Below are 14,892 nucleotides of genomic sequence, written 5' to 3' on the forward strand. Positions count from 1 at the left end.
ATATGTATTATGTTGCTCTGGAAGAAATTTCCTAAAACTCTAATGATGCACTTAAGAGTACTCTCAAGAGAACAGAAACAATAATATCTTAGGGATGGGGATGGAGGCTTCATCCAAAGTCATACTGAGATAAATTGTGGGGGTTCACAATGATTACTGGCTCTGAGGGATACCTTAGAAAATGTTCAGGTGGAAAATTTTTTAACAGATAAGAAAAAAAAAACATTTGTTGTTTCTGTCCAGCTCTTAATCTTTTAGTTCAAATAATGTTTATTTTCTCTTTGTTGATTTTAAGATTTGAGAGACTATGAATTAGATACTTTTGAATAAAAAAGTCCCCTTCATTTTTTGTATCATTAAGGGGGGAGGCAATACTGTAAGCATATGTCATCAAAACCAGGTAGAGAACTCACCATAGAGCTAGACACACACACACACACACACACACACACACACACACACACACACACATTTTTTCCTTCAAGCAGAAATTCAAATCATATGAAAAGACTTGCCTGTAGCTTGTTTTCAAATAAAAAAAAAAATCACCTGTGTTAATATTAACTCTGGGAAGAAGAAGAAGGAGGAGGAAAAGGAGGAAGAGGAAGAGGAAGGAAGAGGAGGAGGGGAGGAAGAGGAGGAGGAGGGGAGGAAGAGGAAGAGGAGGAAGAGGAGGAGGAAAAGGAGAAGGAGGAAGAGGAAGGAGGAAGAGGAAGAAAAAGGAGGAGGAAGAGGAGGAGGAAGAGGAGGAGGGAGGAGGAAAAGAAAGAAAAAGAAGAAGGAGGAGAAGGAAGAAGAAGGAGGAAGAAGAACAAGAACAAGAACAAGAAGAAGAAAGAGAGAGAGAAAGAAAAAGAAAAAGAAAAGAAAGAAAGAAAAAGAAAGAGAGAAAGAGAAAGGGGGAGGGATGAAAAAAAGAGAGGAGAGAAATAAAAAAAAGAAAAGAAAAAGAGGCTAAATCTGTATAAATCTATTTTGCTCTACCAGGGATTAAATATAAGTTAATAGTGAAGTGAGTGCAGTCTCCCTGTCTGAAGCTTCGAAGTGCTTTCCTGGGGCTGCTGTCTACTGCTGGATCAGAGTATTTGTCCTTCCTTTCATTCCCAACAACCTGTCACAAAGTAGAATGTAAAACCGAGGTCCCTCCGCTTTCTCAAAGCCATATTCCTTTAAGATGATGTAATAGTCATTTCCCTGGATGGTTTCTTGCCTGCACTGCTGAAACAACAGCATCTGAACTGCACTGGGAACTGTGGAGCCACCCAGCTCAGCAGACAGAGCCGCGGAGGGAGAGAGTCAGCCAAACAACTCAGCCGCCTTAGCCAGCCTGCCTTCTCTCTTGCTGCAGGCTGGCCCTCTCACAACCTTGCTGGGAACATGGGAGCCTATTTGCCCTTGCTGGCAGGTAGGATGACTATCTGGGATCTCATCAAAACAAGGCTGGCTTTCTTTCTGATGCTAGGGTTTCTGGAAATCTTGTGAACCAAGGTCCCTCCTGCAACTCTCATTTTACGGATTATTATTATTATTGTTGTTGGGTTTTTTTTAGGGGGAGGTTTTGATTATTATTGTTTTGCTTTCCCTCTTCCCCTCCCCATAACCCACCACTGTCAACTTTCTGTGACTTGTTTTAACTTAAGATTGGAAGTGGATTTTTTCTCTCCAAGAGTATATATCTCTTGGCACTTTTCATTGATGTCTCTGTTCTTTTCCTGATTGGGATTTGATATGAACTGGACTCAGTGTAGCTGTAAATTCAGATTGCTTTGCAAATGGGTATTCCTTCACAAGAACTGGGTCTGAGACTCTCACTAAGGTAAGCTTTTAGGTTGCTTGCCTCTCCTGTCCAGCTTGAAACCAAGTACCTTTAAAAAAGTTGAAATATCTGTTCTTTTATATGCAGAATTATAAATATGCATGTATTCATTAATCACTGCTAGAGGGGGAGGTGAATATGCAAGAATTCAAATATCATTTGAGTTGCACAATTTGAGTTGAAGCATGGCTGAAATCTGTGCTTTCTGGGTTTATATAAATTTATATTTCTTCCTCTCTTTTTTCCCTTCTCTTCTTCCTCCTCCTCCTTCTCTTTCTCCTTCTTCTTCCTCCTTCGCCTGCTCCTATCCCTCCTTTTTTCTCCCTCCTTGTCTTCATCCTCCTCTCCTCCTCCTCCTCTTCTTCCTCATCTTCCTCCCCTTCCCCCTCCTCATCTGAATCCTCCTCCTCTTCTTCCTCTCCTCCTCTTCCTCTTCCTGCTTTGTGCTTTGTATTTCTCTTTTCTTCTTTTTTCTCCTCTTTCTCTTCCTCTCTCTGCCTCTTTTCTTCTTCTTTTTCTCATCCTGTCTCTCTTCTACTTTTGATCTTTCTGACTTCTGATATTTGAGGAAATAATTTTTACCTTTCCCCCTCCGACATACTCATGAATAATTTTAGGCTTGGCATGACCTTGCAGTCTAAGGTTGATGGAAGATATGATGTAGATGAGTTGATTACATTCCATGAAGTAACTGTATACCACCAGTTAGGGTTTCAGTTACTTTTCCTGTATTAGTAATATTCACCTGTGGGCAATTCTAATTTTTTAATTTTTTTTTTGTTTCTTATAGAATATATTGGAGAAAAAAAGAGATTCTTTTAAATTTGTGGAATCCTTCTCCTCACTCTCTACTAAACTGATGCAAAGGATTAGACTATAATTCCATTGGATTATACCTTTGAAAACTAAGTAAAAGACAATGGCTCTGAGTGGAAATTGCAGGAGTTACTATCTTTCAAAAGAACAAGGGACAGTTCCCAACTCCTTCCCTGAGGTTGTGGAACTGAATGTTGGGGGCCAAGTTTATTTCACTCGCCATTCCACCTTAGTAAGTATCCCTCACTCTCTTCTGTGGAAAATGTTTTCTCCCAAGAGAGACACTGCTAATGACCTAGCCAAGGACTCCAAAGGAAGATTCTTCATTGACAGAGATGGATTCTTGTTTCGCTACATTCTGGACTATCTCAGGGACAGGCAGGTGGTCCTGCCTGATCACTTTCCAGAAAGGGGCAGACTGAAAAGGGAAGCTGAATATTTCCAGCTACCAGATTTGGTCAAACTCTTGACACCTGATGAGATTAAGCAAAGCCCAGATGAATACTGCCATAGTGATTTTGAGGATATGTCCCAAGGGAGTGACACAAGAATATGTCCACCCTCATCCCTACTCCCTGCTGACCGTAAGTGGGGTTTTATAACTGTTGGATATCGAGGGTCATGCACCATGGGCCGAGAGGGTCAGGCAGATGCCAAGTTTCGGAGAGTTCCACGGATTTTGGTTTGTGGAAGAATTTCCTTAGCAAAAGAGGTCTTTGGAGAAACTTTAAATGAGAGCAGAGATCCAGACCGTGCTCCAGAGAGATACACTTCCAGATTTTATCTCAAGTTCAAACATCTGGAAAGGGCTTTTGATATGTTGTCAGAGTGTGGATTCCACATGGTGGCCTGTAATTCCTCAGTGACAGCTTCTTTTGTCAATCAGTACACAGATGACAAGATCTGGTCCAGCTACACTGAATATGTCTTCTACCGTAAGTACACGAGGTTTTTCAGAGTCTTCTTGGGTCTGTCTATTGGTATGTAAATCAGTTCTATCTTGCGGAGTTTGAGAGCATCAAAGTTTTCAGTTCATCGTCCAAGGTATAATGTCCTAGGATTCTTCAGCCTTGAATTCTACATAGAGTGTCAGAGGTTGTACCTTCTGCCACCATGTCTTTCAAAAGGTAAACTTTTATTCATTTTTTATTAAGATCATGACTTGCTCTAAGGCCCCAGGATCAAAAGATGCAAACAACCTTGATACAGGTAACATGCATAATAGGAAATAAGTATGGCTTTTACTAGCTGCTTATGTTTTCTTGATTTGCAAAGTTAAATTTAATACATAGAAGGTGGTGAGTTTTTATGGAGTAGCTTACTTAATAGGACTGATAGGATTTCAAAGGTGATGCTGACAAATTTTTAAGCATTTTATCTTATTGCCCCAAATCCCTGTCTAATAATAAGTAGGTTGTGGAGGATTTGGCTTAATTGTGGGCTTTAAAAACATAAACTGAGCTGAACTAAGTGGTGTGGTCCAGGCTAGATGGCAGTATAGACTGCCAAATGTCCCCCTTATCTCTCACCAAGATTGAAATATGGTGGGATCTTTCTCTCTGTCTCTGTCTCTCTCTGTCTCTTTGTGTCTGTCTGTCTGTCTGTCTCTTCTTTCTTGTTTTCTATAACACTCTTTGACTCTTACAATTTGTTCTATGATATTGCAAATGTGGCAGCAGCAATAGCAGCATTATTCCTCCCTCTCCTCAAACCCTAACGATCACCAAATGCCCTGCAGACTTAATTATTAATGATCTTCAACAGAAATTTCTTGTGAAAGGTAATAGGTCTTTGAGAAGAGTCAATCTCATTCAGGTACTTTCACACTGCTGAGTTGATATAAGTACAAACAGAGAAGGAAAAAGCAAAATGAAACCATCATACCGAATGTTTTTAATGAGACTATTTGGCAGTCAGTTCTTTTTGGCTAACTCAAGACTTTGAAGCCAGAGTACTTTCTGTGATGAGCTAGTATTTATTTCAAATAAACTAGGAACTACAAGCCTACCTAAACTGGTAACTGAAAATACACTGACTGCATAGTGAGCTGCTAGTGTTAAATGTTGATTTTAACTGGCTTAGAAATCATCTAAATTCAAGTTCTTAAGTATTACATTTTTAGCAGTCTAGAGCAGATGCTTTTAAAAAAAATTCCCCCCCTGTTTACAAACCGAATCTGTAATTTTTGTGATTCAAAAATCCAAGGAGGTTATTTTCTATTTCTTTCAATTTTGAAGAACTAAAAAGAAGGCTTGGCACCTGCCTTTATTGAACCCAATCTTTTTTTTATAGCAGCATTTATCCATTTAGAGACTTGGTGAAGAGGACAATAATAACCTTCATTCTCCTTTGAGGCCTTGTTATCTGGTGGATGGTTTGTCAAAGATAATACTGAAAAGACCCAGAGATGCCAACAGGTAGCGAAGAATGAAATTATGTATCAGGGCAAGAGTGCACTGATGTGTAATAACAACATTATGTGGTCCAATGACCCTATTTGGGGCCTCTATCAGGAGCCCATGACTTTCTGCCTGATAGAGCTCAGCAGCCTGGCACAGCTATATTTTTCCTCAGGCAAAATTTCTAATGGTGAAAATATGGCCATAGGGTCTTGACTGATTAAGCTTCCCCAAAATCTCCTAGGAAGGCAAAATGGCATAATGGATAGAGACCTGGCCTTGTATGGAGGAAGAGCAGGATTCAAGATTTATCTTTAATACATATTAGCTATGAGAAGTGGAAGACCACTTGATTTCTCAGTTCTCAAGGCATTTCTCTGAACTATAAGTTCCAGATAGTTGCCAGTCTGCATGGCAGAAAGACTTTATACACATGGAATACCCTTTACTGAAGAAATTACTCCCTAATCTCCTCCACTTTCTTTAAAAAAAGTTCCCTTGGCATCAGGACTTAGATTTTCTCATAACAAAAACTGTTCTTTGGAAACCACATCAAAAATATTAGTTACAGGTCAAAAGAAGGCCATGCTATTTATAGCACTTTAATGCTAAGATTTGAAATCAAGGTATTTTAAAAGCTTTAGTTGAATGAAAGAAATACTCCTGGGCATACTTAGGAGAGAAATATCTTGTAATAAAGACATATTCAGAAGAAATGTAACAAGAAATTATAAGGAATTTTTCAAAATTATCCTTCCAACTCAAATTGATTCCAAAGAAATGGGATATGTATTTTTGCCTGTGTGTGGATTAGTACTTGGGGTTTATAAAAGTCTCACCCCTCCAAGCTTGCTTTGGAAAGCAGCCTCTTTTCCCATAGCCATATGATGGCTTCCTTCTTGGCTGGTTGCTGGGAGATAGTAGAAGAGCTGTTTGCTTTCCATTTCTCTATGGGCAAGCTAACATAAACAGGGAGGTTCTTTCTAAAGTGCAGCCTGTATCTCACATGTGAGATCCTTCTCCTTCATACCTAATTTTCATAGCTAAATTTTAACTCTTCCTCTATCTTAGGACCAATAAAATTGACAGCTGGCTTTCTAGGGTACATTACTGTTTCTGTGCAGCTGCTTAGCCATAATTATTTAATTAGAAGCTGCCAACTGTGCCTACATAAGCATTAATTCATCAAGCTGTTGTGTCCGGGTTAATGGGCTGGAACCATGCGGGGTGCTATAGAGCAACTAGTTAGCATCATGCAAAGAGACACCAAGAATGAGAACTTAGCTTCCCCTTCTGCAAGAATACAAGCAGTCTCCTCCTAAGATATGAGCGATCAACTCCAAAAAGTCCTTGTTTCTCCCTGAAAATCAGAAGGTAAAGTTAAACCAGTGGAATCTCTATAATATCAGGAAAAAATAATTATGGAACTTGGTAGAGAGCAATTTCTTAATGTTGGAATTGATTTCCACCCACTTGCCCCACTCCTCTACACATAATTGCTTCCATATTTATTTCAATGGAAAAAATTACATACTAAAATCTCCCAAAGACTTGTCCAGAGGGGCCCACTTTGTGTAATTTTAACTTTTTTTACAATTCTATGGAGAAATAAGGCATTGTGATATTAGGGAATCCATTTGGAACTTCAAACTTTCTTCCTATGATTCAGTCATTTGACATTTAGGAGGTACAGTGGACAGAGCGAGGACTTAAAATCAAGAAGCCAAGTTGAAATTCTGCCTTGTACATTTACTAGTTATGTGAATCTAGTTAAGTCACTTAATCTCTGCTTCAATTTTTTTTCATTTGTAAAGTAAGGATAATAATGGCACCTATTGTGTGGTTAAAACCTCACCTGTTGTGAAGTTTAAAAGAGATGATAATGATAATTATAAAGCACTTTGTAAAACTTAAAGTTCCATTTAACTGTTAGCTATTATTATTGATTATTGATGGACAATATAATGGTTTGGACATGGAATCTAGCTTCTATGCATATTTAAGCAATTAACATTCATTTCTAAATCTGAAAATTACTATAGATAGAAAGTATTAGATATTGAAAACAAAATGGGAAAGTGGATAAATATAAGGTACTCATGAAAATAATCAGTCATCTAAATAGGATAAATCACTAGCTTCCAACTTTTTGTTTGCTAAGGAAATTTAAATGAAAGCCAGAGAAATGGAGGGAAAGAAAAAAAAAAAAAACTAAACATCTAAACCAGTCTTGTATCAAAGGCCATGATTGATATTTCTTAAATTTAAAGTATATATTTTCTTTCCTTCCCTTTTTATTTAAACTGTGAAATACTCACCTTTCTTCACTACTCATAAACAGGGAACAATGGGTCCTCTTGAAATCTTTCCTCTAAATGAAGTAGGCGATAAGTGGTTTCCAAATGAAAAGCCCTGGGTTTAAACGAGACAGTTAATAACCATGCACACTTTTGAGCACTGAAGTCAGAAGTGCATGGAAATAAATGGAGCTCTTATTCCTAGAGCCATTTGCCAAAGTCTGAGAGAGCAAAACGGCCACTCTAGATTGAAGAGAGAGGAGGCACATTTCTTTAAGCCCTTCAATGAGCCCTTTATATGAATGTCAGAAAGTGCTAATGTTCTAAGGATGCAGCCTTCAAGATGTCCATAGTGATATGACTGCTGGCAGAAAATTAATTTGCTGGACTTTTGCCCCTGAAGACATATTTTGCCTTTGCTCATTAGTGGCTCATAAGTATAGGCATTCTCTAACCTTATCCCTTCAATGAATGGCTGCTTGTGAATTTTTCTTCCTTTTTCTTCACAAATGAGGATCCTGAGATTTCAAAAAGTTATTTCTAGGAAATTTTTGACATTTTCTTGCCTATTTAAAAATTCCATACATGTTGGTGTTTGCTGCTTGTTGATTTGTGGAATAATCAATGGTAAATATTGATTGGGACATGAAACTTTGAATGTCAAAAGATCATGCTTTTTAAAACCTATACATTTAACAAACACATTCCTTCTTTTCTCTGTAGCCTGTTTCTTTTATTTTCCTTGTAGCCTTTGAATTTCTGATTCTTTTCTCCTGAATCATGTACAAGATAGATGCTATTATTATTCCCATTTTACAGTTGAGAAAGCTGAGGTTCAAAGAGGAGAAATTTATTGAGTTACTTATTTAGTAAGTATCTGAGGCAAGTTTTGAAATTATGTGTTCTTGACTCCATTTCTAATACTCAATGCACTCTACCATGCTCTCTCTCATTTTAATTATTTAATTGTACCTAAAATATAATGTGAGTTATGAAATAGAATCGCAGAAGAACAACCATGTCAAATTCAAATAGAAACAGGAGCCACTAACCCATCCTCTGGATCATGTATTGACTTAATTTTAAAATAGAATGTTATCTGTGTTTTGTTGTATTTTTATTTATTTTGTGAAATATTCCCCAACTACATTTTAATCAGGTTTGGCTATTTGAGAGTGTTGTGAGCTTTATAGGGTCTAGAGACGTTGATACTCTGGCTTATCTAGGTCCCTGGTGGAGGCAGGGTGTTAAGCAGATTAGATAAAGGAAGAGATTTCTATTTAATTCTATGGCATGACTAGAAATGATACAATCCTTGTATATGATCCAGAATTTACCAGATATGAACATTCAGAGTTTCAGTATGGCAGGTATAGTTTTCATATGCAAACAAATAAAAGTTCATTTATTACATAATGCATGTGGGAAAGATACTATTGGATTTTCTGAGTTTGAATTTTCAGAACTTAGCCAAAATGCTTCACTTTTCCTGGTTTCAGTGTCTTCATATGTAAAATGAAAAAATGGTACCAGGTGAACTTTAAAGATTCCCTTCAGTTCTAAATTATTCCTGTTCTCTTGTTTCTTTACATTATGTCAGTGAAAACTTTAATCAGTGCTCCATGTAAGGAGGTAATTTTTGTATTTTTTAAAGGAAACTTATAGCCTAAGAATTACATTCTTGTTAATTTGAATTGAACTGTGAATGGGCACACTGGGGAAGGAGAAGAAACTTGGTCCTTCCAACATTCTTCCTTCTAAATTCTCCATTGTCCATATTCCTTCTTGCTCTCACAATTTAACAAAAAAACTTGATAATTAAAGTTGCTCTTTAAAAAAAAAAGTAACTCTAATTCTTACCTCAGGATGAATATAGTATTATATGTAGGTAGAATATTGCCTCTGGATATAGCTCTGCCTCTCTCTGTGTGATTTTGAGTAAGATACTTTCCCTCTCTAGGGTTCAGTTTTCTTCTCTGTAAATTGAGCTGGTTTGACTTAGAGATCCCTTAAGTCCTTTTTATCTCTAAAATTCCAAGTCATTATGTTATCTTGGTTAAGAATATTTACATTCTATGATTGTCACTCACTGGGAAATGATAGACTGTCTCCTGAAGAGGTATCTTTAGAGGGCAATCTTTTCTGATCTCCCAAAATGATCCAATAGAAATTTCTTCCTTTTCTATCCAAATGTATTGTTTACCTTAGTTTCCACAGGCAGCAATGTTTAGGTAGTTGCTTGTATATTCTTCTTGAAATAATAGCTCACCTTTATATAAAACTTTTAGCTTGATGAAGATTCTTCTCTTTCCTTTGCTTTAATATCCCCATAGGGCACACAAGACAAGTACTATTGTTTGTTTAACAAATGTTCATGGAGTTAATGAAGTATGGCTCAGGAAAGTTAAGAGAATGGATCATAGTCACTCACATAGGAAAATTTTAGGGTCTAGCTTTGAACTCAGACACTCTGAGACCAGATCCAAAATTTTTTCCACTAATAGCCCTTGATAACGACAGAGTAACAGAACCACTACCTCCCCTTTATATACTGAGGGTGATTCTATCTTCAGAATTGAGCTCAATGTAGAATGGAAAATCATTTATTAAATGCTGAGTATATACCAAGCATTATGCTAAACTCAGGCTATAAATATAAGCAACAAAACCTTCCTTATATTAAGGGTTTTATAGTTTAATAAGGGAGTGATGGCCAGGATGAATGTTTTAGTAGTATTTTTTAAAAATATTATTATTAGCTGTAGTAAGGAGATACTCCTTAAGGCATGGCATGAAAATGATAAATCTGGGTCAAATGAACACTCATCAAGCAGAAACACAGAATATTTAGGCATTTAGGCATGAATTTGGGATACTGAGTTGAAGATGGAGGCTGGCATGAACATGAAGATGGCCAGCATTTATGGTGGGTCTGAATTCAGATGCTATCGCATTCACAATATCATTTCATCTCCCCCACCTAACATCTTTTCATGTCAAACAAAGCATTTTGACCACATTAAAAATGCTTGCAACCTCATCATTGATTTAAAAAAAAAAAAACAACAACATATATTTTGATTTTTAAACGTGGCTTTATTTCCCAATAGTGCTCTGAAAGAATCTTTCCATGTATCAAAGAAACTAGTCAACACACTGATTATATCTGACAGTCTATGACTCTGATATCCACATCTCTCTATGTAGATGAGGGAAATATTTTTCATCATAATTCTTCTGGAGTCAAAATTAAGATTAATTATTATATTAGTATGAATTTTGATGTCCTTGGGAATTCTCTTTCTTTGTATTATCATGGTCCCTGTGGGTTTTGTTTTATTGATTGTACTTCCTTTGCTGTTCATCAGTCTATACTATTCTTTCAAATTTTCTCTGAATCCTTTCTACTTAGAATTTTTTCTGGTACATCATTATCATCACTATCCTCAGAAACATGAATTTATTAGGTGTTTATTGTGTGATTGACATTATGCTATGCACTGGCATTATTTTAAGTGGGAGGGAGAAAATGGGTCTTAGCTTCCAAGGAGATCACAAGGAGAAACAAAACAATATGCAAATAATTAAATTTATTATCTATATAACTATCTTTTTATCTATCAGGCAGAAATACAACTAGGAGGTCAGTGGATAGAGTGATAGGCCTGGAGTCAGGATGAGTCATCTTCACAAGTTCAGTTCTGACCTCAGACACTTACTGGCTGTGTGATTCTGAACAACTCACTTAATTGTGTTTGCTCCAGTTTCCTCATCTGTAAAATGAACTGGAGAAGGAAGTGTTAAACCGCTTCACTATCTTTGCCAAGAAAACCCTAAAAGGGATCATGAAGAATAAAACATGACTGAAAATCACCAAATAACAAAAAATCTCAGAAGGAAGGCCCAATGGGAAAGTTCAAACAGACAAGGAAAGGTCTGCTATAGAAAGTAGCATCCTAGTTGGATTGGGCTTTGAAGAGCTAGGGATGGTATAAGATGAATATGAGAAGGGAGACTACTTCAGGCTTGGGGGACAGTCAGAACAAATATGTGGAATTGAGAGCTGGAATGCCATTCATTAGGGACAGCAAAATGTTTAGTGTGGCTGTATTATAGAGTATGTGGAAAGGGGAAAAAAAAACCTTTAAGAAAACTGAAAAATAGGTGAGGAGTGCTTTGTTTTTAAATACTAAATAGAGGATTTTATATTTGATTCTAGAATAATAGGGACCCCCCTAGATTATATTTGAAAGATGGTGACATGGACAGACCTAAGCTTTAGGAAGTCTTCTGGGAATAGGGAGAAACCTGAGATAGAAGACCAAGTAGAAGACTTTTTCAGAAGCCCAGGAATGAAATGGAAAGGGCATGTATTAGAATAAGAGATGTTTGAGTGGAGAGAAAGGGACATACACACGAGATATTGTGAATGTAGAAGCAAGAAGACTTGGTAACAGATTGTATTGTAGAGTTAGTGCAAGTGAGGAGCCAAAAATAGCAATGAGGTGATGAAACTGAGTGACTAGGTGTTGCTCTGGAAAGAAATAGGCAAGTTGGAAACAGGAGGATTGAGTGGAAGAATAGAGATATCTGTTTTGGATACATTGAGTTTGAGATCCCAGCAGTACATCCAAATTAAGATATTCAATAGGCTGTTGGTGATGTAAGCATGATAGGAGAAAAGTTAGAACTGGATAATTAGAGATGAAATTATCTGCATACAAAGAATAACCAAATCCATGGGACCTGATGTGATCATGAAATAAAATAGCAGGGAGGGAAAAAAGAGTCAACAGTTCCTTGAGGAACATTCATCATTACTGAAATTATATTTATTTCCATTTAAATGCTGTAATTTGATTATCTATTCCCTAATCATTGGTCACCGATTTTGTTTACAATTAATTGTCACAAAAAGGCTGGTATAAGCTTTTTGATTTTAGACCTTTCTTTGTGTCTTTGATTTCTAATGGGTAAATACCTAGTAGTGAGATTGCTGGGATAATGGATATAATCCATTTAATCACTTTGCTAGCAGTGAAACTAATTTTTTTTTTTTTGCCAAGAACAATTGGATCAATTCACAGTATTACTAACAGTGTATTAATGTTGACCAAGGTCTTGAGACATTTCCAGATCTGGACTATGACATCACTGAATGAGTAAAAAAGGGAAATGTCAATGATTGAATAAGAGGAAGAACTACTAAGATCATGTATGAGGGCTGTGATATGATAAGAAAGGAGATAGAAAAGAAAAAAAAAACAGAATTAAATGTTCTTATAAGTTTAATGAGTTTTGGATCTTATTAAAGAAATTAGACAAGGACAATACTGGGAATATACTGAAAATACTATTTAAATATAACATACATACATATTCTAAGCAGAGTTATTGTGAATAGAAGTGATGTTAATGTACTATAGATATAAAGTTACACAGAGATGGATAGATGGATACTCAATTTCTTCCCTTGTTCTGATTTTTTGCTTTTTAAAAAAATTGCATCTTATGATTCTAAGAGTTTCTCTTAACTTTACCATATTCATTGAAGAGTCTATTTTAAATTTTCATTTGCTATAGATTCATAAGCAAAGGAAGATTGTGTTGTTTTTGTTAGAATAATTATGGACAGTAGTTTCATAAATAAACAATATTTGTGCTTTGTTCTTCCTTAATGGAATATAAGCTGTTAAAGGGCTGTTCCATTCCATTAAAATCTAACTTCATCATCGGTGTATAGTAGATACTTGATAAATGTTTGATTCATAAGTGATTCAAGCATTCAAGAAATTTCTAGTGGTAATTCAGGCACTGAAGAAAAACCATCGGAAGAATACTAGGTATGAAGGTAGAGGTATCGAAGTTTAAATGTTAGCTCCAACTGTTACTGTTGGTATAATCATAGGCAATACTTAATTTCTGAGTCATACTTTCCTCATCTACCATATAAAGAAAATAATAATAATATGTGCATTTCTTATCTGACAGAGTTGATGTTAGTAGAATAATTTGTAAACTTCAAGACACAGAAATGAGGGCTCATTTTAATATTCTTTTTCTTTCTATCTTTCTTTCTTTTTTCTTTTTCTTTTCTTTCTTTCTTTCTTTCTTTCTTTCTTTCTTTCTTTTTTTTTTTTTTTACTAAATCACAGTTTCTGGAGAGCTATGTTGGATCTGTCAGCTAAATTGTGGTCATCAAGACCTGCAGGAAGTGAAAAGATGCCATATTTAACTGGGAGAGGGTCCCTTCATACAGAAATACAAACACCCCAAAGAATGTACTCCCTGAGAAGACTTTTCTCACTCTGGTTACTCCATAATGGACAGCATTTATAATGGCATTTCAATCTAGCTTCTCCATTGGATTTTTTAACATGCTTTTAAAATGAATGGTCAGTTCTTAGAAATGTCTATATATGCTGCCTTTTGTACATAGGTAAAAATGGCACTTATTTCCATGATATTATCATAGTGTGCCTTTGATTATTTCCCCTAAAAAGTGATGATGGATTTGTTCTGAGCATCTTGTTTTCTCTCCATTAGAATATCAGCTCCTTGAGAGGAAGCATTATTAAATACTTTGTACTATATGTCCATAGCTTGCAATGACTGGCAAACAATAGGCACTTAAACTTGTAGATTGATTGATTGCTCTGTCTCCTTGTGACCAACTATACATATTTCCAAGATTGCTGGTTGCATTTAGAATACAGTCTTTGGCCATGGAAAAATGTGATTCTAGCTAACCCATCTAGAGGAAAAGTATATAGGTAATAAGTATTTATTAATCACTTTGTGACTTCTTATTGTGTTAGACCTGTTAGATGCTATGGACGTGTAATACAAAGAATGAAACAATAAACCTCTGAGCTTAGCTTTACTATTGGTAATTTATTCTAACCCATTAAGCTAACCAGCTTCAGATTTAATTGTCTGGAACATACCACCCCCTATATCTTTCTCTGATAGATGAACATGAGAACAAATCTCCTTGGAGAAGTGTTCTTATATGAGCCCTGGGACATTTTAGTGAGTATATATTAAAGAGATTGAGGAAGAAGTTTTGAAGAGGGCATGATGTCTTTGTTCCATTTTAAATCATTATTCCAGAATTTTTTGAAGCTGGTTATCATTCCAAAAGCCACTTTATCTAGGTTAATAGCATTATACAAAAAACTACATCCTCACAACATAAACACGGTACAAACTTTCCCCTAACCCCAATTTTTTGATACTGTATTTTTAAGAGAAAAGTAAAATTAATTTAATTTTGAAATAAAACATTATAATGTCTTATATTTTGATATCACCTACATTTTTTTTTACCACTCTACCCTACTTGACTAAGCCAGTACCAGATTGTCTTGGTGATCATTACTTTGTAATATAGCTTAAAATCAGGTACTACTACTGTTTTTGTTTACATAAACAACCTCCCAACCTCCCAGAGAGAAATTTCTTATAAACCAATAGTAGTTAAGCAAAATTAACCAACATATCAAAAAAAGTCTGACATTATATTCAGTTTTCTATATTTATAGTCCCTCACTTTTTCAAAGCA

General features: G+C 36.0%; 1 protein-coding gene across 1 annotated transcript in view; it reads left to right on the top strand.

Moving 5' to 3' along the window:
• Positions 1-2,593: 2,593 nt before the first annotated feature.
• The window catches only part of KCTD16 (potassium channel tetramerization domain containing 16), a 316,772-nt gene continuing 304,473 nt past the window's right edge, over positions 2,594-14,892 (top strand). The window contains exon 1 of the mRNA XM_051978638.1: positions 2,594-3,567. Coding sequence (XP_051834598.1) covers positions 2,736-3,567 — 832 coding nt within the window. The 5' untranslated portion in view covers positions 2,594-2,735. The remainder of the gene's footprint in view (positions 3,568-14,892) is intronic.

The sequence above is a fragment of the Antechinus flavipes genome, chromosome 2, assembly GCF_016432865.1.
Source record: "Antechinus flavipes isolate AdamAnt ecotype Samford, QLD, Australia chromosome 2, AdamAnt_v2, whole genome shotgun sequence".
Classification (NCBI taxonomy): domain Eukaryota; kingdom Metazoa; phylum Chordata; class Mammalia; order Dasyuromorphia; family Dasyuridae; genus Antechinus; species Antechinus flavipes.